Here is a 25,698-nt window from a genome sequence, read left to right as displayed (position 1 = left end):
TGGTAGTTTAGGGAAATTGAAATACCTGCCCAGAGTGGCTGTGCTCTTTGGTTGTGTCTCAGACCTCTGTGAACACACGCGTGCTTTTGCCGTCCGTAGCATCCCACAGAAGTGAGCTCTGCCACTGGACTTCTTTCTGTGATGTGTTATCAATTCCTGTTGTATAAATCTGCCATCTGATGATGTCAGTGGTATTCTCCAATGTCTCGAATTTTCAATCTTGGATTACTGAATTCCTTCCTGCTGTGGCATTCGATTCCCTGTTTCTCACAGTCTTGTTGGCTAGTGATATCACAAGTGGCCTTCTGTAACCATTCAGGTTTGTTTACAAAACAGAGAGTCCTCTCTTCAGTCTGTCGTCATACAGCAAATGCTTGTGCTTCTGACTCAGTCCCTGCCCTGTTCCTTTTGTAGTTGTATACGTCATCTCTGGAGGATATCCTCAAAGCTGTTTGCAGGATTCAGGGCGAGGATTTACAGGGATGTGATTATGTTTTCTGTCTTCTTTCATTTTGCATTTGTCTTTGTTTATACTGAAATGCTGCTCTGGTGCTGATGCTTTCTGACCAAAGGTGAATTCTCTCAAGATGCAGAGCAGCACAGTGTGTTTTTCCCCTGCTCAGGTGCCAATCCCTGCAGCGTGTGGGTTGAACTGAGATGCTTCCTGTCCCAGTCCGTGGTCGTGATTCCCCCTCTCCATCCTGTCACAGGTACCCATCTTCAGCAAGAAGGAAGAGGTCTTTGGTTATTTGGCAAAATACACTGTTCCAGTAATGAGAGCAGCCTGGCTCATCAAAATGACTTGTGCCTATTATGCTGCCATCACAGAAACCAAGGTGAAGAAGCGACACGTCATCGATCCCTTCATTGGTAAGCACTTTGGAGCTCTGGGTTTGTCCACACCTCATGTTTCCTGCACAGCTTCCCCTTGAACAGTAGGAGGTAGCCTGCAAATCAACGGAGATTTGTTTCCTGCTGATAAATCCTGGTGTTTTGATGTGCAAAATTGTCTAAAACAATGGGGCCTGCTTGGGAGAGTACTCTGAAAAATGAGTTTTAGCAGCAAGAAATGCTTCCTTAAAGCCTACTTCTTCTTTCTCCCCTTTCTTTCTCTAAACTCCCTATCAAGTTCTGCTGTGCTCCTTTGCTGCATAACCTCTTTTCTTATCCTACAAAGACTACAAATTTACTGCTTAACCATAATTGTTCAGCTTCTTCTCAAGTGGGTGAGCACATTTCCCAGAAAACGGCAGGATGTTATTCCCTGTTTGCTTTTCCAGTTTCATTAAGCCTTGCTGGATCCCACATCTAACATTCTTTGCATTCTGGCCTACTCCAGATTGCTGCAGTCTGGGAGAGCTCCTGTTTTCTGGTTCTTACAGCCATCACTAGACCTGACCAGACTCCCCTGAAAAGCAATATTAGCAACTGGATTATCATTTTCTTTCTTGCTTATCTTTGATATAGAAATTAACATGGGCTGCTGAACTTTTTTTTTGAATGCTGTTTGCTTTGTTGGGTGTGTTGGTTCCATTCAATGTCCTGTTCATTTGTCCAGTTGCTGACCCTTTAAGTCTTCTTTGTTTCGTGTTGTATATTTTATCTTGTTGGTTTGTTTCTGTCGTCTGCATTGTCCCAGAGGATTCCAATCACACTGTCATTTTGTGCACTGAATTTCTGTCTTAGACTGTTAGGATTTGGTAAAAATAATGATATGTTTTAAAAAATGGTGACATTAGGTGTGCACTGGTATCTGAAATAGATGAAAAATGAGTTCAGAGCTGAAGTGTTTCTGCTGTGTGGCAGGTGACTGAGGATGCTCAGACAGGCTGGTCTGATGCTGCCCTGTGCTGGAAAGCGTGTTTTGGTTTTGTCAGCTTGCTGATTGTCAATAACAGAAGATGAGAAATGGGCCTTCACACCTTTTCTTGCACAAAGTAAACTCTCACCTCCCCAACTCAGATCTTTATTTCTTGCATTCCTTATTCTGTGGTTGCCCATTTCTCACTGCTGCCCCCCATCCAGAAGCAAAGGCAGCATGTGACACTTAACTTTCTTTGCCATTCACTGTTTTCATGTGAAAGGAAATCTTCTGGATTCCCACCTGGACACCAACCTGTTCCTTGGTTCTTCTCCTGTTTACTGCTGCACTCCTTGCTAACTTGTTCCATTTCTCCAGAGTGGACACAGATCATCACCAAGTACCTGTCAGAGCAGCTGCAGAAAATTGCAGAGTTCTACAGACAGCTCCCAGGGCAAGGCTGTGCTTCACCAGCTGGGCCAATGCCCCAGGAGGTGGAACAAGCTTTGAAGCAATGGGACTACAATGAGAAGCTAGCAATGTTCATGTTCCAGGTGAGGGGCTGCGGAGGGGGCTGCTGGAATGAGTGTGTGGCAGAGAAGGATGGGAGGCATATACCCAGAGTGATTTACTTTTTCAGAAGGTTCTCTTTCTATGAAGAGACCTTTAGGGCTGACGTGGTTCTGAGCTCAGTAGTAGAACAAGAGCAACACAGAATTGTGCAGCTCTCTAGAGTTAGTTCTGGTATCAGTAGGCAAGCTTGGTGATGCCTTGGTGAGTGTAGCTTCAACATTGGTCTGTTTGCTCTGTCTTTGTGCAGGATGGCATGCTGGACCGGCATGAATTCCTGACATGGGTCCTCGAGTGCTTTGAGAAGATACGATCAGGAGAAGATGAATTTCTGAAAATGCTCCTACCCCTGCTGCTGCGGGTGAGAAACATGCACTGCTCCAGGAGTACTGACTTGTCTGTTGTCAGTTCCCTCCTAACTAAGGGCTGATGGGCTGTTTTTCACTGTAAATATTAAGAAGAGTCCTTCTGCAGGAGCATTATTCTTAGCTAATGCAAGGACATCTTTTTAATCCTTTCTTTCTCTGTTTTTTTTCTTCCTTTACTCTGCTTTCCCTCATTAAACCTGGTAATCCTTGCTCATGCCCTACCCATGATAGGGACTCCTGGCACCAGCAGTGCCACCCCATGTACCACGTTGGGAGCATGTCACCTGTGATGAGGACATTTTTCTCTTGCCCTTTCCCACAGTACTCTGGAGAGTTTGTGCAGTCTGCCTACCTGTCCAGACGTCTGGCCTACTTCTGCACCCGCAGACTTGCTATGCAGCTGGATGGTGCTGGCGGGCACCCACCCCACATCCTGTCTACACAGACAGGAAATGCTCTTCCTTCAACTCCCACCCCTCAGCCTGCTACAGGGAATCCTCCTCCCAGCCCGTTCAGTGACTTACTGCTGTGCCCCCAGCACCGACCAGTGGTGTATGGGCTTAGCTGCATCCTCCAGGTAGGTCTGAGTAGTAGCTGATGACAGCAGGGTCAGCAGGAGCCCGTGTTGTATGCCATCACAGGAGGAAATTGTTAGTCAGAGACAGTAAATTCCTGAGCGTGGAAGGTTCAAACCATGACATGTCAAAGGGCAGGTATTTTGCTGATGTGTTACAGAGCATTAGTTGCAGAATTCAGTGTGGTAGCAGTGCCCTTGGCAGACTTGCATAAGAAGAGCAGAGCATTTTGCTCGGTTTACATGTGCCTCAAATGGCTGGGAATGCTTTGCAGGAAAGAGGGGAAGGGAGAAAAGGATGTTTTACCTACTGCTGTGTGTGTCACTAACAAGTTGTCAGCTAGGAAATGAAGTCATGGCAGAAATGAAGAGTAGCACTTTGGCTTTTTGTTTTATTTGTAACCATCCAAGTAAAACAAAACCAAACAACCAGAAAAACCAACAACAAAAGCCCACAACCCCCCTCACTTTTTTACAAGGAAGAATTTTAACCATTGAACCAGACCACACTCTCAGAAGTGTCAGCTGACTACAAAGAGGCATGCCTCTGAACTCCTGGTCTTTATACTTGGAATTAAACCTTACCTCACAGTAAAAGGGCAAGATTGTTAAAGTCTCGATAGTTATGTTTGAAGGGCAAATACTGTTGTGTAATGGTGTACTTTGTGTCAGAGGGAGATAGATGAGTTCTGCTCATTGTAGTTGTTCATGTTTGTGTTTTTCTCCTTTGGGAGGAGTTACGTGGTCAGGTGATTGTTCCCTTCCAAGAGAGCAAAGGAGCATGTTAAAGCAGAGAAGCTTCCAGAGAGTGCAGAATGGAACAGAGGTAGAAAGGAAGAGAGCAAAGAGCTTGGGAACATGGAACTCAGCAGGAAAACTGAGCTCAGGGAGCCCTGACAGGATCAAGAAGCAGCCAGCCAGCTCACAAAGAGGACAGAAAGAAAATTCCTAGGTTACAGCTGACTGGAAGTAAGAGTCCTGTAAGAGTTTAGAGAGCAAGGCGTGGGTTATAAATAACCCCTTTGTATTTCTGCTAAGCCTTTCTTAGTCACTTTCAGTTTAAAATGTTACTGTTCTGGTTTCTGTATGGTAAAGCATAGCTGTTTGAATATAAAAGTCCTGTGTTTGGGAGTTCACTGTAGGGAAAACACATGAGCATATATATATCTCAAGACTTAGCTGATTTAGAGCCTGTACACAACATGCTTTAAAGTTCAGGTTCAAATTAATTATGATTGGATTATATTTAGCAGGTATCAGAAGAGCTTGTCTGAGAAAAGATCTGCAAGTTTTCTGATCTGCAGATAGTAAATGAGGCTAAGGCAGAACGAAATCTAAATATCTGGAAGCTGAAGCTGGGTAAAGTCAAGCTAGAAACATAGGTTTCTAACAGTGTATGATATTACCTTCTGCTCAGGTGTTTCAGAGAGTTGATGGATTCTTTGCTTTGAGTATTTGTGGCAGCTTCATTGTTCATCTGAATGCCTGGCTCCTGAGCCAGAAGCTTTAGGGCTGTATCCTAAAAATCATTCAGTGAAGTTTTGTCTGTGTGTGTGGGTGTCTGTACAAGATCATAAAAGAATGAAAACATGTACAAGAGTATTGTTATTATAATCATACTTAGGATCATAATTATTAAATAGTACACTACAAGGAATTTACGTCTGTTGACTCGATTTTCTTCTCCCACTTCACGCCTGATGAGGATTGTAAGTCAGTAATGTAGTGCTGCTCTTGGGCCAGGAGAGTTGGCATGAATCATAAGAAAATATGATCTGCTCAGGAGCAGCAGAGAGATCTGCAGCAACGTGTTAATGCTTTTGGATAACCTGGAACTCTGCTCTGGTTTCTGAAGCATGCCTAGTCCATGACATTAAATACAGCAAAAATACTGATCTAATCCTTTCTGTTCTCATATAGTCTTCAGCTTGAAGAATCTTCCATCCAAAGCTGCAAATGACAACCACCACAAAAGCAAAAACAAGGAAAATACCAACAAAAAACTGAAAAACAGTAAATGCAACATAGTGTATATCTGGAAAGCAGGATAAGGGAGTAATTACAGATAAGGATAAGGGGTTAAATTACAGATAGTAATTTAACTTTGGGTGATTTGCCCTTGATTTGCTCAATGATACTAAATTGCCTATTTGTTGCAGAGTATAATTTTGTGTTGCCCAAGTGCCCTTGTGTGGCATTACTCATTGACTGACAGCAGGATAAAGACTGGCTCTCCGTTGGACCACCTGCCTATAGCCCCATCCAACTTGCCTATGCCTGGAGGGAATTCAGCCTTTACACAGCAGGTGAGCAGTTTCCAGAAAGGGGGGATCTGGTGCTCCAGGGTAATTGTATTGTAGCTTGTTCAGGGTTTTCTTTTCGTGTTGTGTGATGAGCACAACCAGAGGTTCTGTCACACTCCCAGGGACTTAACTGTCCCATTCTGCCACAAGCAAGATGGTGTCCTTGGAAGATGGGCAAAATCTAACCTCAAGTAGAACTACTGCCACCTTCTTTGTTTTATGGGAATTTTCTACACTTCTGAGGTGTCCTCCTGAGTGCTTACACAAGTCTGGTGCTTCTAGGTTCGTGCAAAGCTCCGTGAAATTGAGCAGCAGATCAAAGAGCGTGGCCAAGCTGTGGAGGTCCGTTGGTCGTTTGACAAGTGCCAGGAAACCACAGCAGGTAACTTGCTGTAGGTTAAAGTTTTTCTCCCCTGTTGTATGTGTTATCCTTCTAAGCTTCCTGTCTGATTATTTTCTTGATTTTTTTTTTCACATGTGCTGGCATTGGTGTTCACTGTCAGCTGTGAGAAGAACCAAGTAGATCTTTTTCTTTCCAGTACAGAATCTGGCATGGGTCAATTTCCCTGAGCATAGCAGGAGTATCTGTTACTGGAAGCTGGAAATGTGTACAGGAGGGTTGTAGTTTGTTATGCATGCCACATTCTGATGCTTTCCCCTAACATCTGCTGTTGGCCTCTGAGAGACATGATACTATGCTAGATGGATCCTTTCCTGACACATCTCTCTTTAGGCAATCTCCTGAGCAGTGAGCTCTCCAAAACTGTTTTACTGAAGAGTCTCTTGTAGCAGCTGGGGAACATGAATTTCTTTTCTGTGTTCTCTTCCAGGTTTCACTATTGGCCGTGTCTTGCACACTTTAGAAGTTCTGGACAGTCACAGCTTTGAAAGATCTGACTTCAGCAACTCTTTGGATTCCTTATATAACAGAATATTTGGGCTGGGTCCAACCAAGGACAGTCATGAGGTGCCTGGGGACTTTGCTGCTGGGCCCTGTCTTGGAATTGACTGTGTTCTTGATTAATTTCCATATTTACTGTCCTGTATCTGTTGAGAGCTGACTAGGTGGTGGCCTATGGCCAAGAGATGCAATCCCTGTTGAAAACGATTTTGTGTAGCCTTAAGTTGGGGAGATACTAAAGTGACAGTGAGGGGTTGTGTGCTAGTCTAAGTGTATGCTAACAAATGCGTGTGAGCCTGAGATGGTCCACACTGCTAATTGAAGAGAGTGACCTATTTATGCTGTGTGCTGCATTGGTTCCTGGAAATGAGCTGCAAGGCTGGTAGTTTGCATATTCGATATCGTGCTCTTGAAAAACTGTGTTTCTCTGTATGCCTGAGATTCATGCTTTGTAGATAGGCTGCTGAAAGAGCAGATTTTCTGAAGCAGAGCCAGCCTGCAGTATTGTCTAAGGATGTGGCTTACCCCATGTTGCAAAGCGGAGTCAGAGACGAAGCAGGAAGGCTCTACCTTGACATCTGTGCCCCATGTTAGGAAGAGAGGGACGCAGCAAACTTCGGGCTGTGCTCTGCCAAAAGTGGGCCCTCTGACATCCAACCTAAGGCCTTAGGGCTGCTCGCTTTCCTCTTTGACTCACGTTCTCACAGCAGTTCTCCCACCTCACCAGATCTCTCCGGATGACGACGCAGTGGTGGCCTTGCTGTGTGAATGGGCTGTCAGCTATAAACGCTCTGGACGCCACAGGGCTATGGTTGTGGCCAAACTCCTGGAGAAGCGTCAAGCAGAGATAGAGGCTGAGGTAAATCCTTATTCCTAGGAGGCTAGCAGCAGTAAAGCTGAGCAGAGGTTACCTATGTTCAGTGTGTTGCAGCAATGAAAAGCAAAGGCTGATTCACACAATGCCTATTAATGCTTGTGCTGTTCATTGTGGCATTTGTTCCATCTAACCCAAAGCAGGTCATGAGTTTTGTGTTCCATTTTTTGGATGCTTCTGAAGGCAGTTATGTGCTTGGGGGACTGTAAAGTAGCTTACAGAAACCTGTGTAATAGCTTTCCCATAAGTGCAGGCTAGGAATAATCTCTTGCAGACTTCTTTTTTTTGAGTTTATGGACATTGAGTTTCTCTTCCTGGACAGTGATTGGTACTTCTGTCTGTTTCTGCAGAGGTGTGGGGACTCCGAAGTTGTGGATGAGAAAGGCTCCATCTCATCTGGCTCTCTGTCAGCAGCCAGTGCTCCTGTCTTTCAGGATGTTCTTATGCAGTTCCTTGACACTCAAGCTCCTATGCTAAGTATGTAGGAAGAATTTCTAGGCTTATCATTTCCAGGTTTCCCTCTTCTGCAAATTCTGAATTTGCACGCTGTTTTTCTGCACGTTATTCCTGGATGTACCCATACTATCTCTCTAGCTTCCTTGCAGTCCAGAGCATGCTTTGGAGGGGAAGATAATGCAGAAGCCCTTCTGTTAACAGAATGTTGACCAAGAATAAATGAACATAGGCTGATCTGGAATTAATTTAGGCTGAGAACTAGATGGAAGTTTTTAACTCATAAGTGACAAAGCTCTGAAGTAGCATGTAAATATTACAAACAGATTAATTAAGGGGGGCAGGATGCAATTCTGAATGATGAGAGGACTGTATGTTTGTATATCCAGGGATGGCTCTTTCAGTCTGAAGTCCTGTGTCTCTGAATGGAGAGGTTTTCACTGCTGAATTGCCACCTGTTGAAGGTGGGCTTTCTGGTTCTGACTTCTCATGCAGTCTCAGAACTGTGTATCAGTCACTTAGTGTGTTGAGGTCTCTAGGGACACTTTCTCTGTGGGTATAGATGTGGTGGCTGCTGCTGCTCTTCATGTTACAGAAGAACCCTGATAGCACTGCCTGTCTGCTGTCCTTTCAGCTGATCCTGGGAAGGAGAATGAGAAGGTGGAGTTTTTTAACCTGGTGCTGCTATTCTGTGAGCTAATCCGACATGATGTCTTCTCTCACAACATCTACATGTGCACACTCATCTCCCGGGGTGATCTTGCCATGGATTCTCATGGACCTCGCCCGCCCTCACCCTTCGATGACCCTGCTGAGGAGCACGACAGGAAGGAGGCAGAAGGAAACAGTGGGATCAAGCTAGAGGTGAGAATACAACAACCACAGCTCTCTTACGTGCTTCCTCTTGTTCTAGTTCTCTGCTCTTACCAGCTTTGCAGACTCCTTGCTATTACTTGCTGGAAGATGTACCAGTGACTCATGCTTCTCATTTCCCCAAGCTATTTCCTTAGCACTTCAGTTGCAAAAGTAGAGGCTTATGTTCCAAGTGGGTGGAAAGGTCTTGCAGAATGTAACGGGGTAGAATAGAACAATCTTACTCTGAGCAGCATACCAAGTGCTATGCAAGGCCTGACTGTGTTGTCAGGTGTTTGTAGCATATGTGATTCCAACTGAGTTTCTTTTGCCAGTCACCATTGTTGTTGGTGTGCTGCTGTCACTGTTCAACAGGAAAATGGGGTCCTGCAGTCATGAGTCCTGTCTTGTTTCCTGGTGTATTATTGAGATGTAAAGCTGCTCTGTCTGTTCTCAGGATACAGGACTTTCTGAGCCCATGGACATTGACCACAATTCCAGCACGATCTTTGATGACATGGAGAAGACAGATTTTTCGGTATGTGCTTGCTTTTTCTGGCTGCTACTCAGTGAGTAGATGAGTATGTTGTGCCTGCACCAGGGCCAGCACATGCCTCGCTTTTGTGTGAGTGCTCCCTCTCTACTGCAGAGCCAATATGCTGGAAGTGCCTAGCTTGTAAGGTAGCTGGCACTGTGAAGAGATCTTGACTTCTTTCACCTGTCTTAGTTATGGCATGACCATGTTCCCTAACTGCTTTGTTGTTCTTACATCTTCCTAGATGTTTTCTCCTCCAATGCATTGTGAATCTAAAGCCAGCCCTTCCCCTGAGAAACCAGATCCTGAAAAGGAAGCAAAGCCTCTGCTGAAGGACAAGTCTGCAGAAGGAATGCTAGCATCTCTCTATGACCAGCCTCGGCACATCCAGTATGCAACACACTTTCCTATTCCTCAGGTATGAGACCTGCTCATAACCCTTTTCCTGCTGCTGCCATGTGCTCTGATAACCAGAGTGCTGTGTTTCCCTGTTGTGCTACTATAACCTAACTGAGCAGAGTTGAACTTGGTATCTTTCTGTTCCATTACTGAGTGGGTGAGGAGTGCAGTCACGGTTTTCTGCATTGCTGCAGGAGGGTGATCTACTTAAGACATCTATTTGCTTATTCCCAGAGCAGCTTCTGAGATGAAGCTTTCTTTTTGCTTTTATGAGATCCAGATGTGAACCAAGATGAAAGCATTCAGCTGGATAGTTGCTAATGCAGTTCTTTCTCTTGGCTCCCCAGGAGGAATCATGCAGTCACGAATGTAACCAACGGTTGGTAGTTCTTTTTGGGGTTGGAAAACAACGGGATGATGCTCGGCATACAATCAAGAAAATAACCAAAGACATCCTAAAAGTTTTAAACAGAAAGAGTACTGCAGAGACAGGTTAGTACTGCTCGAGCCACTCCTTTCTGAAAAAGGAGTGTCTTTGCAGTTGACTGCCTTCTTTGTCTGGAGTCTCACAATGAAAGGATTTCATATGATCTGCAGTGCCTGGTTGGCTGTATCAGTCACTGACTGTCTGGGATGGTGCTCTGTTCTCAAATAATAATGAGCAGCGAATAAGATTGGTTTCCTGCTGCCTAGATGTTTAATTGAATTTACCTCCTTCAGTAGGCACTTAAAGTCATGCTAGTTTCAGAGTGAGACCCTGGCCAAAAGCGTGGTGTTTTCAAACTTCGTTTTCTTAGTTCTACCATTTAAATCTTTGCACAGAAGCAATAAGAACTTTGCCTATGGATGTTAGGCAAAAACCTTGATTGAGTGTAGTGTGCTGTTAGACTAAACGTGCTAACTGTTGAGGGTGGCAGATTTCTATTGCTACTGACAGCTATCTAAAGCCTCTAATTTCTGTCGATTGAGGATCTGCATTCATTTTTTTCTTTTTGTTAGTTTGTTTCTTGAAAGACTGCTCGAAATATAGTGTGATTCTTCAAAGGTGGCATGCTCTAATAACACGCTTTTGGGCTGAACCATCTCCAGTCCAGAATAGCTGTTCTCACCAGGGAGTCAGTTTCTTCTAAAGTGGGGGTAAAAATATTTTCTTCCTCCAAGTATTACCTTCACTTGGGATAAACCAGGTGTTAACCCTACTGTCATTCTCAGGCTAGAAACTGCAGTTTATTGTTGTGAATTCAGAATGGTCCTTATCAGCTTAGGGATGGAGAATCAAGTTCTTTGGCTGTCCTGCTTGGTAGTGGCTGGTCTTCCTGAGGGACTGGCATGTGCTGATGACTGAAATCTGTTCATCTGCTAATGAGGAAGGTAGCCCAATGCTGTTTTCTGGTCCTCTCAACTTCTGTAGGTGGAGAGGAAGGCCAGAAGAGGAAAAAGAGCAAGCCAGAAGCATTCCCAACAGCTGAAGATATCTTTGCAAAGTTCCAGCACCTTTCTCACTTCGATCAGCACCAAGTCACATCTCAGGTATGAAACCTTCAAGACTGCTGTCCTCCTCAGGCCCTGACTGTGTCCCTTTGTGTTGCTGAGCATGGCTGCCTGCAGGGAAAGGGCAGTGGGGCTGCCGAGGGACCTCTGCAGGGGGAGGTGGTGCAGTGTGTCACCTTGCACTTGCAGGTATCCCGCAACGTCTTGGAACAGATCACCAGCTTTGCCTTGGGCATGTCCTACCACCTGCCTCTGGTACAGCACGTGCAGTTCATCTTTGACTTGATGGAGTATTCACTCAATATCAGTGGTCTTATCGACTTTGCCATCCAGGTGAGCACAGTGTTGGAGTATTTCTTGGGGCTCAGTTCATCCCTGAAAGGCAGCAGGACTGTGCTGTGATAGCTGAGCTTCTGCTGGGGTCCTCCGACGTGTGTCACAGAGGTGATCAGAATTCACGGTCATTGTGGTCCTCCTGGGCTGCAGCTGATAGGAATAGGTTGTTTGCAGCAGGTAGTCTTCACGTGTCCTGTTGAAAGGATTATTCTTCCAGAAGTTTCAGGTTTGTTCTCGAAGGATTTACACTGCATTCCTTCAGCAAGGCCTTGTTCTGAGCGAGCAGGGGAACGACTCTCTCTGGCCAGTTTTTTGCCTTGCTCTCCTGGAAGGATCCTTGGCATGTGAGAGCTGAGGCTGCTTTCTGTTTTCCTGCTAAAATTCTGTTGCTGGTTCATAAGCCTTTGTCACCTGTCTTTTGAAGCCTTGCTATGACTGCCAATAGAATTGAGATTAGAAGCATTAAAAAAATCTTGTACTGCCTGAGACATTGTGCCTGAATGCTGAGCATTGTTCCAGGGTCACATCTTTAGGCAGAAAGTGCATGCCAGCCCCTTTTCCAGGCAGCCCTGTGGAATATGGGTGTGGTGTGCCTCCTCCATCTCTGACCATTCCTTACCCCTGTGGCTGTTGAAGGGTTTTTCTGTCATTGGGTGCAGTTGCTGAATGAACTGAGCGTGGTGGAGGCAGAACTGCTGTTGAAATCCTCCGACCTTGTTGGCAGCTACACCACCAGCTTGTGCCTGTGCATCGTGGCTGTGCTGCGGCACTACCATTCCTGCCTTATACTGAACCAGGACCAGATGGCTCAGGTCTTTGAAGGGTAAGAGAACCTTCCCCTCATCACATGGAAGGGACCTGTCAGGGCGCAGGGATGTATCTTTGTTCTAAAAGGTAGCAGCTTTGTGCCTGAGCGTTCAGCTCACAGAACATGAGGGGAAAGGGATTTGTTGTCCAGTGAGCACTGCTGCTGTGAACTCTATGTAACGAGGCTGTATTCCTGCAGGTTTTCTTTTTATGTTGCAGCAGTTTGTTTGTTTGTTTTTTCTCTATATACAGTTTGTGTGGGGTGGTGAAACATGGCATGAACCGCTCGGATGGCTCCTCAGCAGAGCGCTGTATCCTGGCCTATCTCTACGACCTCTATACCTCCTGCAGTCACCTCAAAAGTAAATTTGGGGAGCTGTTCAGGTGAGTCTGAGGCAGGTGGAGTGCTGTGGGTGCCTGCCAGTATAGTGCCTTGGTGTAAGCTGTGTTTGTGATCTTGTTTGGAGGAACTGTCTGAGAGATGCTCAACAGGGACAGACATTTTGGGATGAGTCCCACAGCCCTTACTCTCTATTACTGTTTTCAGTGCAGATGTTTGGTAGGGATGTCTCAGCTCAGGTGTTACCTCTGTTGAGGGACAGTGGGAGTTGCTTGTGCCTTGGTGTGAGCTGTGGGCTGGTTGGGCTCCTGGCTGCCGAGTGCCTTTGAAGTCTTTTTTGACAAAATTGAAAGCAGGAGGAAGAGCATTGGAGTTCTTCACAGCAGCCATCACACAGATGGAAATGAGAGGCATGATATCAGTGTAACTGAATTCCCAAAAGCTATTCAGCAAGCCTTTAATGTAAACAGCTACAGATAAAAGGGAATGTCCTCTTGCAGGCGAACAATAGACTGGAGGTTGAGACAAGGAGTAGGAAGAATTTTCTGTTTTGAGGGTGATCCCTTTCTGGAGAAGCCCCACAGGACTGTGATAGTGCTTGTGTTCTTCAGCATATCAAAGGTTGTACGAATGCTGATATCAAAGTTTTTGGTATAACTGTTATTAATCACATAAAATTCCAAGTGACTGCGAGTCAGTAGAGGCCAGTGGTGATGGCTGGGTGATAAACTGGCAGATTAAATTTAGTGTCGTTAAACAAAACAGCGCACATAGAATCATCCTCATTGCCTCGCTAACTCTGCAGAGCAATGGATATATATTACCACTCAGATAAATGATGTTGTGGTTGTAGTAAACACGTCAGTGAAAATGCCTTCTCAATGTTCAGTAGCAGTCAAGAAGCAAATGAAATTTTAGGTATTGTTTGAAAAGAAATGGCGAAGAGAACAGAGGGCATCGTTAGGCCACCATATAAATCATGGTGCACTTGTACCTTTTGTTTTTTGGGAACCTGATTCAAGAAAACATGCACTAAAGTTGGGTGTGAAGGGTGCTGTGTGGATGGATGTGAGGTGGTTTGAAATGTGGTTTGAACGTGCCCGCCTTGCTCCTAAACTCTGGTCATTAACTGTCTGGACACCAAAGGCCAAGCTAGATGCTTCCCCATCTGACCTGGAATGACCTGTTCTCGTGCTGTGTGCACTGAGCCCTCCCAGTGACTTCCAAGAACTGTGACAACAGAGAAGCACCTCATCTGGGCGAGTGTTTGTGGTACAAACTGATCTCCACTCAGTCTTGCCTAGGGCTGTGTTTATCTGACACAGGATTGCTTTGCTTATCAGAGTTCAGTGGAAAAAGGGTTGTTGGTTTTGGGTTTTTTTTTGTGCTCCTAATCTTCATTCCTGTCCTGTTTAGTGACTTCTGCTCCAAGGTGAAGAACACAATCTACTGCAATGTTGAGCCATCTGATTCCAACATGCTATGGGAACCAGAGTTCATGATTGACACCATTGAAAATCCATCTGCACACAACTTCACGTACACCAACCTGGGCAAGAGCCTAAATGAGAACCCAGCAAACCGCTACAGTTTTGTCTGTAATGCACTTATGCATGTGTGTGTGGGGCACCACGATCCAGACAGGTGAGGAGCAGAGCTTTCGTGGTTCTCTTGAGACAGACAAATCTTCTAGGTGGGGATGAGGAAGACAGTAACCTTTGTTTGGCTGTCTTGGAGAGAAAGGAAGAAGGAGCCAAAGCTGAGGTGCCTTAGGGAATCAATCCCCAACTGTGTATGTGTTGACCATCTGCTTTTTTGCTGTTTATTTGCTTCACAGGGTGAATGACATCGCCATCCTGTGTGCTGAGCTGACTGGTTACTGCAAGTCTCTAAGCGCCGAGTGGCTGGGTGTGCTTAAAGCTTTGTGCTGTTCCTCCAATAATGGGACCTGTGGTTTCAATGATCTCCTCTGCAATGTTGATGCAAGTGCAAACATTTGAAAGGGGGGAAAGGAATTGAATCAGGAATTAAGGGATCTGTCGGGAGGAGGTGGAAATGAACAAGGGGTGGAAGTTTTGCCTTCTGAGGACAGGGGAAAGGCTTTGAGTGCCTTTTGGTGCTTATTGCAGCCTGGGCTGATCTTGGGGTTGTGGGTGCTTCCCTGCTAGCTCCTAGTTAGGCTCAGGATTTGCTGACAGTTGGAATGAGGCGGAGTCTGTTGTGATCACTAGCTGATCTCTCTTCCAGGTCAGTGACTTATCTTTCCATGATTCCTTGGCCACCTTTGTTGCCATTCTCATTGCCCGGCAGTGCTTGCTGTTGGAGGACCTCATTCGCTGTGCTGCTATTCCCTCACTCCTCAATGCTGGTAAGCACATCCCTGCAGGAGGCTGGTGTTGCTCCTAGTGCTGGCACAAGAGGACGTGCTTACTGAGTGCTTAATGAACCCTGTAGTTATGAAGCTTGCCTCCAATTCTTATTTTACGGATTAGTACTTGAGAATTGAATATTTTGTTTTATAGAGTTTCTGGCCTCTTTTTTTCCTTAAACTAATTGTGCTAAGGTTTTTCAAGATCTCACTATCTGGAGTTTGTGTAAAAGCATGGGCAGGCGTGTTCCAACACTCTGCCTGACCAGTGCCCTCAGTCCTGAATTCCAGTGGAGCAGTTCCTGCTGCTGCTGTGGTTTAGATAAGGTTTTGGCTACAGCAGCCACTGACCACTTGTGCCCTATAGTGCCAGAGCCACTCTGCCTTACTCTGGCACCAGTCTTCCCGCTTTGCTCTGGGGGTTGCAGCATCCAAGCTCTGACAGGGTGAAGTAGGAAGGATGGAGCAGGCAGAATGCAGTGCGTGTCACTGGGGATAATACTGATGTATTTGCTCACTTGCATGTTAATTGCTGCACATGCTCCCTATCTGCAAATACAATAAAGCTGCTGCAGCTTCTCAACTGGCTGCTCCAGGGCAGTGCACTATGAATAGCTTTTGGATTGAGAGTCAGCTGTCCCAGCACTTAAGAAATCTCAGTTGACTGTTTTCTTTACATAGCCTGCAGTGAACAGGACTCTGAACCAGGAGCACGTTTGACCTGCCGGATTTTACTCCATCTGTTTAAGACTCCACAGCTGAACCCATGCCAGCAAGATGGCAGTAAGTGAATGGAAGTAAAGTCTGTCTTTATTGTGAAAGTACCGAGGCTCTTGCACCCCAAGAAAAGAGATGCTGGACCCTGTGATTAGAGATCATGACCTGCCTGCTTAGAATGAAGCAGGCAAAGCCTCATACACTGCTTTCTGTAGAGGACAAAGAACAATATCCTTCCATTTATGTCACTCCATGGTAGCCTGGCATGGTGGGGGTGGAGGCTCTGGAGGCCAGTAACCCACCAGTAGAGGTGGCTTTGCTGTCACTAAGCCATTACAGTAATGATCTCTTTTTTTCATGTCTAGAGCTTTGTAGACCCTCTTAGCTTGGTGCCAGAAGCTGTTATTTTACATCACTCCCTTTTTGTCTGATGATGGAACCAGTCCAGGAAGCTGTTTTTGGCTCCTCATCGGTATCCTTGTAGCTCAGATCTCTAAATCCAACCCATATTCTAGGTTAGGGTACTGTTGGAGTTCATGTCACAGGCACTGCTCCCCATTTGGATTTCATGGTTCAGTTGTCACGGCATGATTGGCATTATGCTGCGTGAAACTTAATTAAATTGACCCCGTGTTACAGCTGAAAAAAGGACTAGCCTCAGGATTCTCTGAGCTTGATTCTGTGTTACTGGCTGCTGCATAATACAGGCAGCTCTGGAGTCTGTGCCTTTCTTTATTGCTGAGTATTGCCCTTCCCTATTGTCCTTTTTGCAGACAAACCCACGGTGGGAATCCGTTCTTCTTGTGACCGACACTTACTGGCCGCTTCCCAGAATCGAATTGTGGACGGAGCAGTCTTTGCAGTTCTGAAGGCTGTCTTTGTTCTGGGTGTGTACCTGCCTGTGTTAGCCTACACCTGTATGAATGTTTTGGGGGGGGGCTGTGGGGGTGCTGTTGTGCATAGGGGTAGGTGTGCTGGCTGTAAAGGAGACTGGAGGAGATGTGCTTTGTTGTGTGTGCTGAGGGATCACTGGTTGCAGGAAGTTTTCAAAAGCTCAGAGTGCTTGGGGGGGTCAGGCTTTGGGTTTGGCATTGGTGGTTTAAGTGGTGTGTGCCCTTTCCTTGTAGGAGATGCAGAACTGAAAGGCTCTGGCTTTTCCCACCCTGGTGGTGTCGATGATCTGATGGATGATGAGCTGGGTACCAGGAAGGCTGGTGGTCGGGTAGTAACTGTAGAAACAGCTAGCCTGGATATTTATGCCAAGTATGTACTAAGGAGCATCTGCCAGCAGGTGAGTCTGTCCTATCTCTGGGTTTGTCCCTTATCCTTGCTGCAGATAGATGCATCCTATCTGTCCTTCTGCAGCTTGGGTTTCACAGGTATTTCTGTGAGTATCAGTAAAGAACTAGATGTGGTTCTGCCAGGTGATGGCGCTAAGGGTTGCTCACTGTCACAAAAGGGAGTGGGGAAAAAAAAAAAGGAAGCAGCTCCTTAGAATGAGGTGCTGCAGTATTCAGGGACTGCGTATCCCCTTCTGCTCTGGCAGCAGCACAAGGCTCTTGTCCAAGGAGGGGAGTGTTGGGAGCAGTTTCCTGAGATGTTTGCTGGAGGCAAAGAAGATAAGCGTAAGAAAGGCAGCTTGTTGAAGTGATAAATTGTGCCTCTCAGAATGCAGCTTAAGCTCTGCTTGCAGCTAGGCTGTTAACATATCCCTGGGCTTTGCAGTGCCCTGTTGAGTTAATTAAAGAAACAAAACCAAAAATCTTCTGCTCATCCCTATTCTGACAACATCAGTATCTCTGTTCCTTTGAGGAAAACTGATATTTGAAGACCTGAAACTTGGCTGGTAAGATACTTGGTTGCAGACTGGAAAGTCTGTTACCTCCACCTAACGAAAATAGGTCCTGAAGGATACTACTGGCTGTAGTTGCAGATTTATGATGTCAGCAGGAAAGATGGAGTGTTGCAATTTGAAATGCCCATCTTCTCAGTGTGGTGCTGCACTCATGCTTTGTGATGCAGTTGTTTATTAAATGGCTCGTTATACAGTAATGTTACCAGCTTCCAAGGGAGAATTGGGACTGCATGTTTGAGAGCATAAATACAACATAGTTGGTATTGAAGTATGACTATAACACTATCAGAAGTAGATCTTCTCTTGCTGGTTCCAGCCTATGCTTGTGGGACTCACAGCAGGTAGAATGTGTGTGTATGGGAGGGAATAGCAGCGTGCCAGTTACTTACCAATTGCTGGCAGAGCTGGTTATGTAAGAATAAGTATTTGAGCAGACACCAGTGAGTACCACCAGATTGTGCCAGAGCTCCTGCTATAAAGCTGTGAAGGATAAGTAAAATGATATGTTTATCACTAGCACCTCCAGTGCAAGCAGGAGATGCTCCAGAACTCACAGTATCAATCTGAAATGGCTGTGAAGTGCCTTAAGCCATAGATGGTGATGTCTCAAACTCAGAAACTGTTACATCTCATATTCAGTCGTGTATTTTATTAGTCATGAGGGTGTGGGGGAAATTATGACCTGACTACAAGTCTGCCCTTCAGCCCGTTCAGATTAGTAAATGTAATAGTGATTGACCCTTTGAAAAGATTAATTCTTAGAGCTGTGATAGGCCACAGAATTGAGAACGTGGACCAAGAGGGAGGCTGAGTCAAAGCTGCTAACTTGAGTGTGATGGTTGGGGTGGTAGAATTGTCCATAATGCTTGAAAAAAGTGTTCACAGTGCTCTGCTGTGAAGAGAGATGAAGGACTCCGATTCAGTAATACAGAGCCTGTGGAGGTGACTGTCTTATAAAGAAGTGTTGGAGGGAAACTGATAAGTCTGATAAGGCTCTGAGGACACAGGTGGTAGTTGACTTTGTACTGGTTTGTGAGATTATCCCAAGGAAGTGGGTTAGAGACCAGCCCCACTGAATTCCTGTAGAAAGCTGGGCAAGGGGCAGGTGGGTCTTCCCAATGAAATGTGTTTATATGCATGAGGAAGAGAGGTTCTTGAAGAAGAATGGCGTGGTAACAGTGAAGGGAAGGAATGTGATAGGCATTGGGGGAGTCAACAAATCTATATGTATTGGCAAAGCAGGATCTTCGTCTGTGATGAGGTTATTGAAGTCTTAAGCTGTGCTTTCACAAGGTTTCAAGTCAGAGACTTTCCCAGTCTTCATGCTGTACTTACTGCTTAGGCTCTCTACTTCTCAGTGGAAGAATTCTCTGATGTAGGCTTGCTGGGCTGCTGCAGAAGTGCTTGTACACTAGCTCTCTGTAGATTTTATTTTCATTAATGAGACTAATTGATTTTCAATATGAAAAAATCATGCAGTAATGAACACTTCAGGTTAACTGTGAGTTGCATCAAGAGGCATCTACCTCATTTGTTTTGGAAACTGCTACCTGATAATACATTTAGGAGCAAGCAGCTGAAATTGAGAGGCTGACAGTAATAGTTTTCTGTCCACCTTCTCATAATTTGTGACTTCATAAACATCTTGCATTCAGTTAGTTATTTCCCTTCCCAAGCAGTGAGAAGCAAGGTGAATGTTCTTCACTAAGGACAGCAGTGCGTTTTCCATTACCATTTGAGAGTTAAGAGGTTTGCTTTTCCCTGAGACACCTTCTAGTTTGCCCTAGCTGCAGCCCTGCAGCTGAATTACTTCATTTAGTACAGTTCTAGGACTTTGCTATGTGAGAAATAGACCAAATAAATGTGATTTCTTCTGACCTTTGAGACCAAGTGGTAGTGTTGATGCAGTCTGGGCATGGCAGTGAGTGTGCGGTGTCAAATCACACTCGTGCTTTATCAAAGGAAACAGCAGCTACTGTGTTCCTCCACTGCTGACTTGTCAGGGTTGATGTTTCTTTGTCGTGATTGCTGCGCCGTGTCTGATGCCTGCTGAGTCAGGATAATACCAATCATGAAGAGAAATAATTACCAGACATCATTGAGTGCTGATAAGGTTGTTTTGACTTTGAAGTTTTCCCTGTGTCTCTCTGATACTGGAAGCAGAAGCCCCGGTTTGGTGTGAGATGTGAGTTCGGCTCTTCTAACTCTGCCTTCGTCCTGCAGGAGTGGGTAGGTGAGCGATGTCTGAAGTCTCTCTGTGAAGACAGTAATGACTTGCAGGATCCTGTCTTGAGCAGCACGCAGGCCCAGAGGCTGATGCAGCTCATCTGTTATCCACACCGACTGCTGGACAATGAGGAAGGAGAAAATCCTCAGCGGCAGAGGATTAAGCGCATCCTACAGGTACAGGCTCCTCACAGAGCCCAGGGGTGTCCTAGTAATTGCCTGACATGGCTTTGGAGTAGTGGAGTCCATGCTCTGAGGGGTTCTGATGGTTGTTACCATGAGAGCTGAGGGCACGGGTTTGGGATGTACCTTGAACTGTGTTAAATACTCATATGAAGTGTGTGTACATTGCAGAATCTGGACCAGTGGACCATGAGGCAGTCCTCACTGGAGCTGCAGCTCATGATTAAGCAGACTGCAAATAACGTGAGTTTTTGCGCAGTGGGACTGTGTGGGGCTGCACATGTGTTGCCAGTGTTGAAGTAATTGCTTGTGAGGTGGTGGGTTGGAGATGTGACAGAAGCAAGAATAGGGAGAAAATGAAGAGCGTGCAAAGCCAAGCCTGAGAAGAATGTGAGGAGTCTGAGACCCGAAGAGTAGCATTCATGGGCAAGCTGGATTTGTACCAATGACTTAGCAGGACTTAGCTCTTTTTTCTTCCCTATCTCCAGGAGATGAACTCCTTGTTAGAAAATATAGCCAAGGCCACTATTGAGGTATTCCAACAGTCAGCAGAGACCAGCTCTGCTAGTTCTACTGGCAGTGGAGTCAACAATATCAGTAGTTCAGCGAGTGCTACACCAGCTAGCAACAAATCCAAACCCATCCTCAGGTTGGTGTAGTCCCACCGTGAAGCTGCCTTGTAGACCAGTTTGAGTAGAGGTTGGATCTCAAACTGGTTTTCTCATTTTTGTTATCCCAGTTCTCTGGAGAGATCAGGAGTGTGGCTGGTGGCCCCTCTCATTGCCAAGCTCCCAACGTCAGTGCAGGGCCATGTGCTGAAAGCTGCTGGAGAAGAACTGGAGAAAGGACAACATTTGGGGTCGTCATCCCGCAAAGAGCGGGACCGCCAGAAGCAGAAGAGGTGAGTCCTGGGGAAAGGGCAGGCAGTGCTTGCTGTGCTGATCCCACAGCCTGGCAGCATAGCTACATTGCTGTTCTCTCTGCAGTATGTCCTTGCTGAGCCAGCAGCCATTTCTGTCACTGGTGCTAACTTGCTTGAAGGGGCAGGATGAGCAGCGGGAGGGTCTCCTCACCTCTCTGTACAGTCAGGTCCAGCAGGTAAGTGTCTTGCCTCTCCCTTCACTTTCCCCAAGGACTCGTTCCTCATTAGACATGTTGTTTTCCTTAGGGACGTTGTTTTTGTGCCCAGTAAGGCAAACATGTTACCTTGGTTGGTATAGGGTGCTTGAGCTGACCGTCTCCTCTGAGTCAGTAGTCAGCAGAAAGCACGAGCTGCCTTCTATAAACTTAAGCATACAGCACAATGAGGTCTGTCCTGTCTTCTAAATCTTCTAGATTGTTACGAATTGGCGAGAAGATCAGTACCAAGATGACTGCAAAGCCAAGCAGCTGATGCACGAGGCCCTGAAGTTACGACTGAATTTGGTGAGGAGTTGCATATGGACACACGAATTGCTCTGATATGGGCTCCTTTCTCATTTTGCAGTCTTAGTACTTCTTCTTGGTGTGTTGTTTTGTAATAAATGACTCTCTTCTGCCAGGTGGGAGGGATGTTTGACACAGTTCAACGCAGTACACAGCAGACAACTGAATGGGCTGTGCTTCTCCTGGACATCATCAGCAGTGGCACCGTGGACATGCAGTCAAACAAGTAACTTTCTGGCTGACTTCTGCTCTGTGTGGTTCCTAGGGGGAGGCAGTCATTAGCATGGCTCCTTTTCTTGTGTAAGCTAGCTGTCTCTGTGGACACTGTTGGGAAGCACTGTGACTGGTGAAAGAGACTTTGGAGTAATAACAGGCTATGACTTAGGTCCAGGAGTCCAACTATACTCTTCCGATATATTCAGAGCAAACTCTGCTTTTCAGATGCAGAGAGATAAGCAGGGGAGAGCTGAGTCTGGACACACTCTTTTGGATAAGCTGAATGGGTGGACAGGAGGCCAGTCTTAAGCTGTAATATCTCCCTTGACTGAAGTATGAACACCCTGTGATGTATAACCGAAGGGAGGATTAGCGTGGGAGATGGCTGGAGAGCACTCAGCACTTCTGCCTTTATGCAGTACTCTTAGCAGCCTAATAGTGTCTGGTGTTGCTGTGATGGTAGAGACTTTGATTCTTCTGTGACTTTGACCTTTCTGCTCTCACCAACAGCGAGCTCTTCACCACTGTGTTGGACATGCTGAGTGTTCTCATCAACGGCACCCTGGCTGCTGATATGTCCAGCATTTCTCAGGGCAGCATGGAGGAGAACAAGCGGGCATACATGAATCTTGTCAAGAAACTCAGGGTGAGGGGCTCCACGTCCTGTACCAGGGAGCTGTGTGCTGTGCTGCAGCCGCCCACTCTGCAGATATCTGTCTCTCACACAGCACTAGTCCTGTTTCTGTTTAGAAAAGCAGTGGGGGTGCCCTGGTGGCTCTGTGGGCCTCGGGCTGAAAGGTGCAAAGATGACAGGTAGCGTAGAGGTGGAGGCTGATGCCAGCAGAAGCATGGGTGGGCTTTGGATGCTTTTGGCTTTTGTTTTCCTGAGGAATTGTTGAAGACTTCTCTACTCCATATGTGCAGAAGGAGCTGGGGGACAGGCAGTCTGACAGCCTGGAGAAGGTGAGACAGCTGCTGCCACTGCCCAAGCAGACCCGGGATGTCATCACCTGCGAACCTCAGGGATCCCTTATTGACACCAAAGGCAATAAGATAGCTGGTTTTGACTCCATCTTCAAGAAGGAGGTATGTGGAGCTTTGCTGCCTGCATCATGGCTCCTGAGGGCGGGTGTTGCCTTGTCTTCTGGTGCCTTGAGTCTTCACTGCTTGGGAGGCATCAGTATGCAGCTCATTGTTGCCTGCCAAGCTTGTAATGGCTGGCTGCACGCAGGCAAGCTGGCGCATAACTATGTCTGAAAAGGGCAAAGCTGAGTGTTAATGCTCAGCAATGCAGACTACTACGGTCTGAGAAGTTATTGAAACTTTTATCTTGGAATCATGGCTGTATGAAGAAAAAAAGCCATAATCCCTGACACACGACTTAACAGGCAGTGCCAGTGTGCAGCAGGAGATTGGCAGAGGTGGGATGAAGGAGGTTGCCAGTTTTTGATGGAGGGCTTTAGAAGTGGCTGTCTTGGTGGTGGTTGTGTTTTGTTGGGTCTTGGTTCTATTTTTTTTTCTGGGATATGTGGAGTAGAGTCTGATGGAAGTGTTGTTTCCTGTAGTAGGAGAAAAAGCAGGGCGTTGGAAGTTCTTATTTCTTTTGCTTTAAAGGGTTTGCAAGTCTCTACAAAGCAGAAGATTTCCCCTTGGGATCTGTTTGAAGGCTTAAAGCACTCAGCCCCCCTCTCCTGGGGATGGTTTGGGACAGTCCGGGTGGACCGCAGGGTGTCTAGATTTGAGGAGCAGCAGAGGCTTCTCCTGTACCACACTCACTTAAAACCCAAGCCCCGCAGTTACTACCTGGAGCCATTGCCTCTGCCCCCTGAAGAGGAGGAGCCTCCTACACCTGTGGCTTTAGAGCCAGAGAAAAAGGCTGTGGAACCAAGCAAGGCTGATAAAACAAGCTCCAATCCTGCCACTTCTACTGAGGAACGCAAGAAGAAACAGAGCAAAACCAAGAAACGTAACCAGTCTGCCAGCAAAAGTGAGGTAACTGACCAACACGTGTGGATTTCCTGTGTCCAACCCTGCTGCTTTAGCCCTGGGCACTCCCTTGAGCCCTTCTGAGGGAGCTGGAGAGCAGTAGTAGTGAAGATGAAATGTGATTTCTCTCTGGGAGTTCTGGAGCTTTATACTGTTCCTGCTAGCCTGGGGTAATGCAAATATTTCCTTCATTTCTGATGGTTGGGAAGGAGGCTTCCAGCTCAGATAGCAATCCAGGCTTCCTCCTATGAATTTTTCTTACTCTTGATCCATTCGTGAATTCCCTGTACACACTGATGTTTCTTACTTCCTTCTTTTCCTTGCAGGATTTTGTGTTGGGTCCCAGCCGAGGGGTTTCATATGGAGTTGGCATGCCTACGGATCTCTTGCATCACCAAGCAGGAAGCACTATGTCTAGGCTGGCGTATGGGCAGTCACCAGTGGGTCTCTATGCCCAGAATCAGCCTCTTCCAGCAGGTAGGTGTACAGAAAAGGGGAGTGTGTTGCACCTCTGTGGGAGCCCCTTCTCTGAGATGGTCCCACCCACGTTTGCCCCTTCTGCCTGCTCTCTGTGTCCGGATGCATTGATGAAGTAGTTCTGGAGCTCCCGGCTCAGTAACAGCATGTGTCTGTTCATCCTGCTGCTATTCTTCTTGCAGGTGGCCCTCGCCTGGATACGTCCTACAGACCGGTGCGCATGCCACTGGGGAAACTTGTTCAGAGTCGTCCTCCCTACAGTGGGGTCCTGCCTTCAGGGATGGGGAGCATGATGGGCATTGACCCCTCCTACAAGCCAGCAGTGTACAGACAGCAGCCTCCCGTGTCCCAGGGACAGATACTGAGGCAGCAGCTTCAAGCAAAGTTGGTACGTCAGGGCTGTGCTCTTGGCAGGCCCCGTGGCACATCAAGCCCTAGCTGTTTGCTGAGGAGTGTCCATTCTAGCCATAACTCTCCAATCCTATCTCCCTTTTCACCCTGGAAAAGTGTCCTTCATTATCCTCTGGGCAGATCTGTGCTTGCCACTGGCTTTGTTGAACCTGTGTCACCAACGGTGTGTGAGTGAGGTACACTGGGGACATCTGCAGCTGTTGGGGCAGTAAGAGGAGCTCATCCTGGCGGTGGAGTGGTAGGATGATAGTGGCTTATTTGCCCCAAGTCGAGGTGAAGAAAAACTTGTTAGCGTCTGCGTGCTGTGGAGCGACCTCATGGGTTTATCTGTGAAGCTGCTCGTCTGATTTGGTGGGAGCTTCTGAGAATAGAGAAGCAGTGTCCTGCCCTTTGGAGACGTTGAAAAAGTGTTCTTCTGTTGCCTTCCAGCAGGGCCAAGGCATAATGGGACAGCAGCCAGTACGCCAGATGGCTCCAACCCCATCCTATGGAGCGCTGCAGCCCTCCCAGGTGAGGTTCAGTGTCCACAGGTAAGGCTGGAATCTGGCACAGAGCAGAGTCTTCATTTCCGCTGTTAAGTCTTGAAACCTCTTAATGCTTTTCACTCATTTTTCTGGCCAGTGTGAATCTGAATTCCAGAGATGAGCAGTCTTTGTGTTAGCATTTACAGGAGGATGATCCAAATTACTGTACCCTACTCCGTGGCTGACAGAGGGTTTGTTTTTGTTTTATTCCAGGGTTACACACCTTACGTCTCCCACATAGGCCTTCAGCAGCACCCTTCCCAGTCAGGCACGATGGTGCCTCCTACGTATTCAGGCCAGCCCTATCAGAATTCCCACCCCAGCTCTAATCCTGCCCTGGTGGATCCCGTCAGACAGATGCAGCAGAGACCAAGTGGCTATGTGCACCAGCAGGCCCCAGGCTATGGGCACACCTTGGGCAACACACAGAGGTACTTCCCACCTTACTGGATGTTAATAAGCTGTATTTCATCAAGGGCTTCCCTGCTCTGCTCAGACAGCCCTAACAGCAATCTGTGAAAAGCCTGTTCTCCATGCTGTGTTACACAGCATCTGAGTCCTTTACACCCTCAGGGAGCATGTTTATTCAGCTTTCAGTCCTGAGAAGAAACAGAGCCAGGATGAAATTTGGAGATGCTAGCTGCCAGCAGGAGACGATGTTACTAGCCAGAGAAAGATGAATTTGGGAAGTATGAAACAAATGACC

The 25,698-nt window shown here is 46.6% G+C and overlaps 1 protein-coding gene across 3 annotated transcripts in view; it reads left to right on the top strand.

Moving 5' to 3' along the window:
* MED12 (mediator complex subunit 12) overlaps positions 1 to 25,698 on the top strand; it is a 32,827-nt gene that overhangs the window by 2,338 nt on the left and 4,791 nt on the right. For 2 of the 3 annotated variants that reach the window (XM_065729358.1, XM_065729356.1), the window contains exons 4-40: positions 711 to 870; positions 2,180 to 2,355; positions 2,622 to 2,732; positions 3,062 to 3,316; positions 5,473 to 5,619; positions 5,899 to 5,998; positions 6,447 to 6,583; positions 7,245 to 7,376; positions 7,742 to 7,868; positions 8,479 to 8,708; positions 9,154 to 9,234; positions 9,476 to 9,649; positions 9,978 to 10,122; positions 11,042 to 11,160; positions 11,311 to 11,454; positions 12,117 to 12,280; positions 12,517 to 12,648; positions 14,021 to 14,248; positions 14,442 to 14,586; positions 14,852 to 14,972; positions 15,654 to 15,755; positions 16,463 to 16,576; positions 16,817 to 16,980; positions 19,768 to 19,947; positions 20,125 to 20,196; positions 20,442 to 20,602; positions 20,693 to 20,854; positions 20,940 to 21,051; positions 21,289 to 21,378; positions 21,495 to 21,604; positions 22,105 to 22,240; positions 22,519 to 22,680; positions 23,209 to 23,586; positions 23,907 to 24,057; positions 24,240 to 24,445; positions 24,898 to 24,978; positions 25,206 to 25,423. In XM_065729358.1, coding sequence (XP_065585430.1) covers positions 711 to 870; positions 2,180 to 2,355; positions 2,622 to 2,732; positions 3,062 to 3,316; positions 5,473 to 5,619; positions 5,899 to 5,998; positions 6,447 to 6,583; positions 7,245 to 7,376; positions 7,742 to 7,868; positions 8,479 to 8,708; positions 9,154 to 9,234; positions 9,476 to 9,649; positions 9,978 to 10,122; positions 11,042 to 11,160; positions 11,311 to 11,454; positions 12,117 to 12,280; positions 12,517 to 12,648; positions 14,021 to 14,248; positions 14,442 to 14,586; positions 14,852 to 14,972; positions 15,654 to 15,755; positions 16,463 to 16,576; positions 16,817 to 16,980; positions 19,768 to 19,947; positions 20,125 to 20,196; positions 20,442 to 20,602; positions 20,693 to 20,854; positions 20,940 to 21,051; positions 21,289 to 21,378; positions 21,495 to 21,604; positions 22,105 to 22,240; positions 22,519 to 22,680; positions 23,209 to 23,586; positions 23,907 to 24,057; positions 24,240 to 24,445; positions 24,898 to 24,978; positions 25,206 to 25,423 — 5,627 coding nt within the window. The remainder of the gene's footprint in view (positions 1 to 710; positions 871 to 2,179; positions 2,356 to 2,621; positions 2,733 to 3,061; positions 3,317 to 5,472; positions 5,620 to 5,898; positions 5,999 to 6,446; positions 6,584 to 7,244; positions 7,377 to 7,741; positions 7,869 to 8,478; positions 8,709 to 9,153; positions 9,235 to 9,475; positions 9,650 to 9,977; positions 10,123 to 11,041; positions 11,161 to 11,310; positions 11,455 to 12,116; positions 12,281 to 12,516; positions 12,649 to 14,020; positions 14,249 to 14,441; positions 14,587 to 14,851; positions 14,973 to 15,653; positions 15,756 to 16,462; positions 16,577 to 16,816; positions 16,981 to 19,767; positions 19,948 to 20,124; positions 20,197 to 20,441; positions 20,603 to 20,692; positions 20,855 to 20,939; positions 21,052 to 21,288; positions 21,379 to 21,494; positions 21,605 to 22,104; positions 22,241 to 22,518; positions 22,681 to 23,208; positions 23,587 to 23,906; positions 24,058 to 24,239; positions 24,446 to 24,897; positions 24,979 to 25,205; positions 25,424 to 25,698) is intronic. The other variant, XM_065729357.1, reaches the window with a different exon arrangement.

The sequence above is a fragment of the Cyrtonyx montezumae genome, unplaced genomic scaffold (assembly GCF_038088225.1).
Source record: "Cyrtonyx montezumae isolate F1298 unplaced genomic scaffold, pur_monq_1.0 scaffold_11, whole genome shotgun sequence".
NCBI lineage: Eukaryota > Metazoa > Chordata > Aves > Galliformes > Odontophoridae > Cyrtonyx > Cyrtonyx montezumae.
The sequence above is the reverse complement of the archived record's forward strand: the minus strand, read 5'-3'. Positions and strand labels throughout refer to the sequence as shown.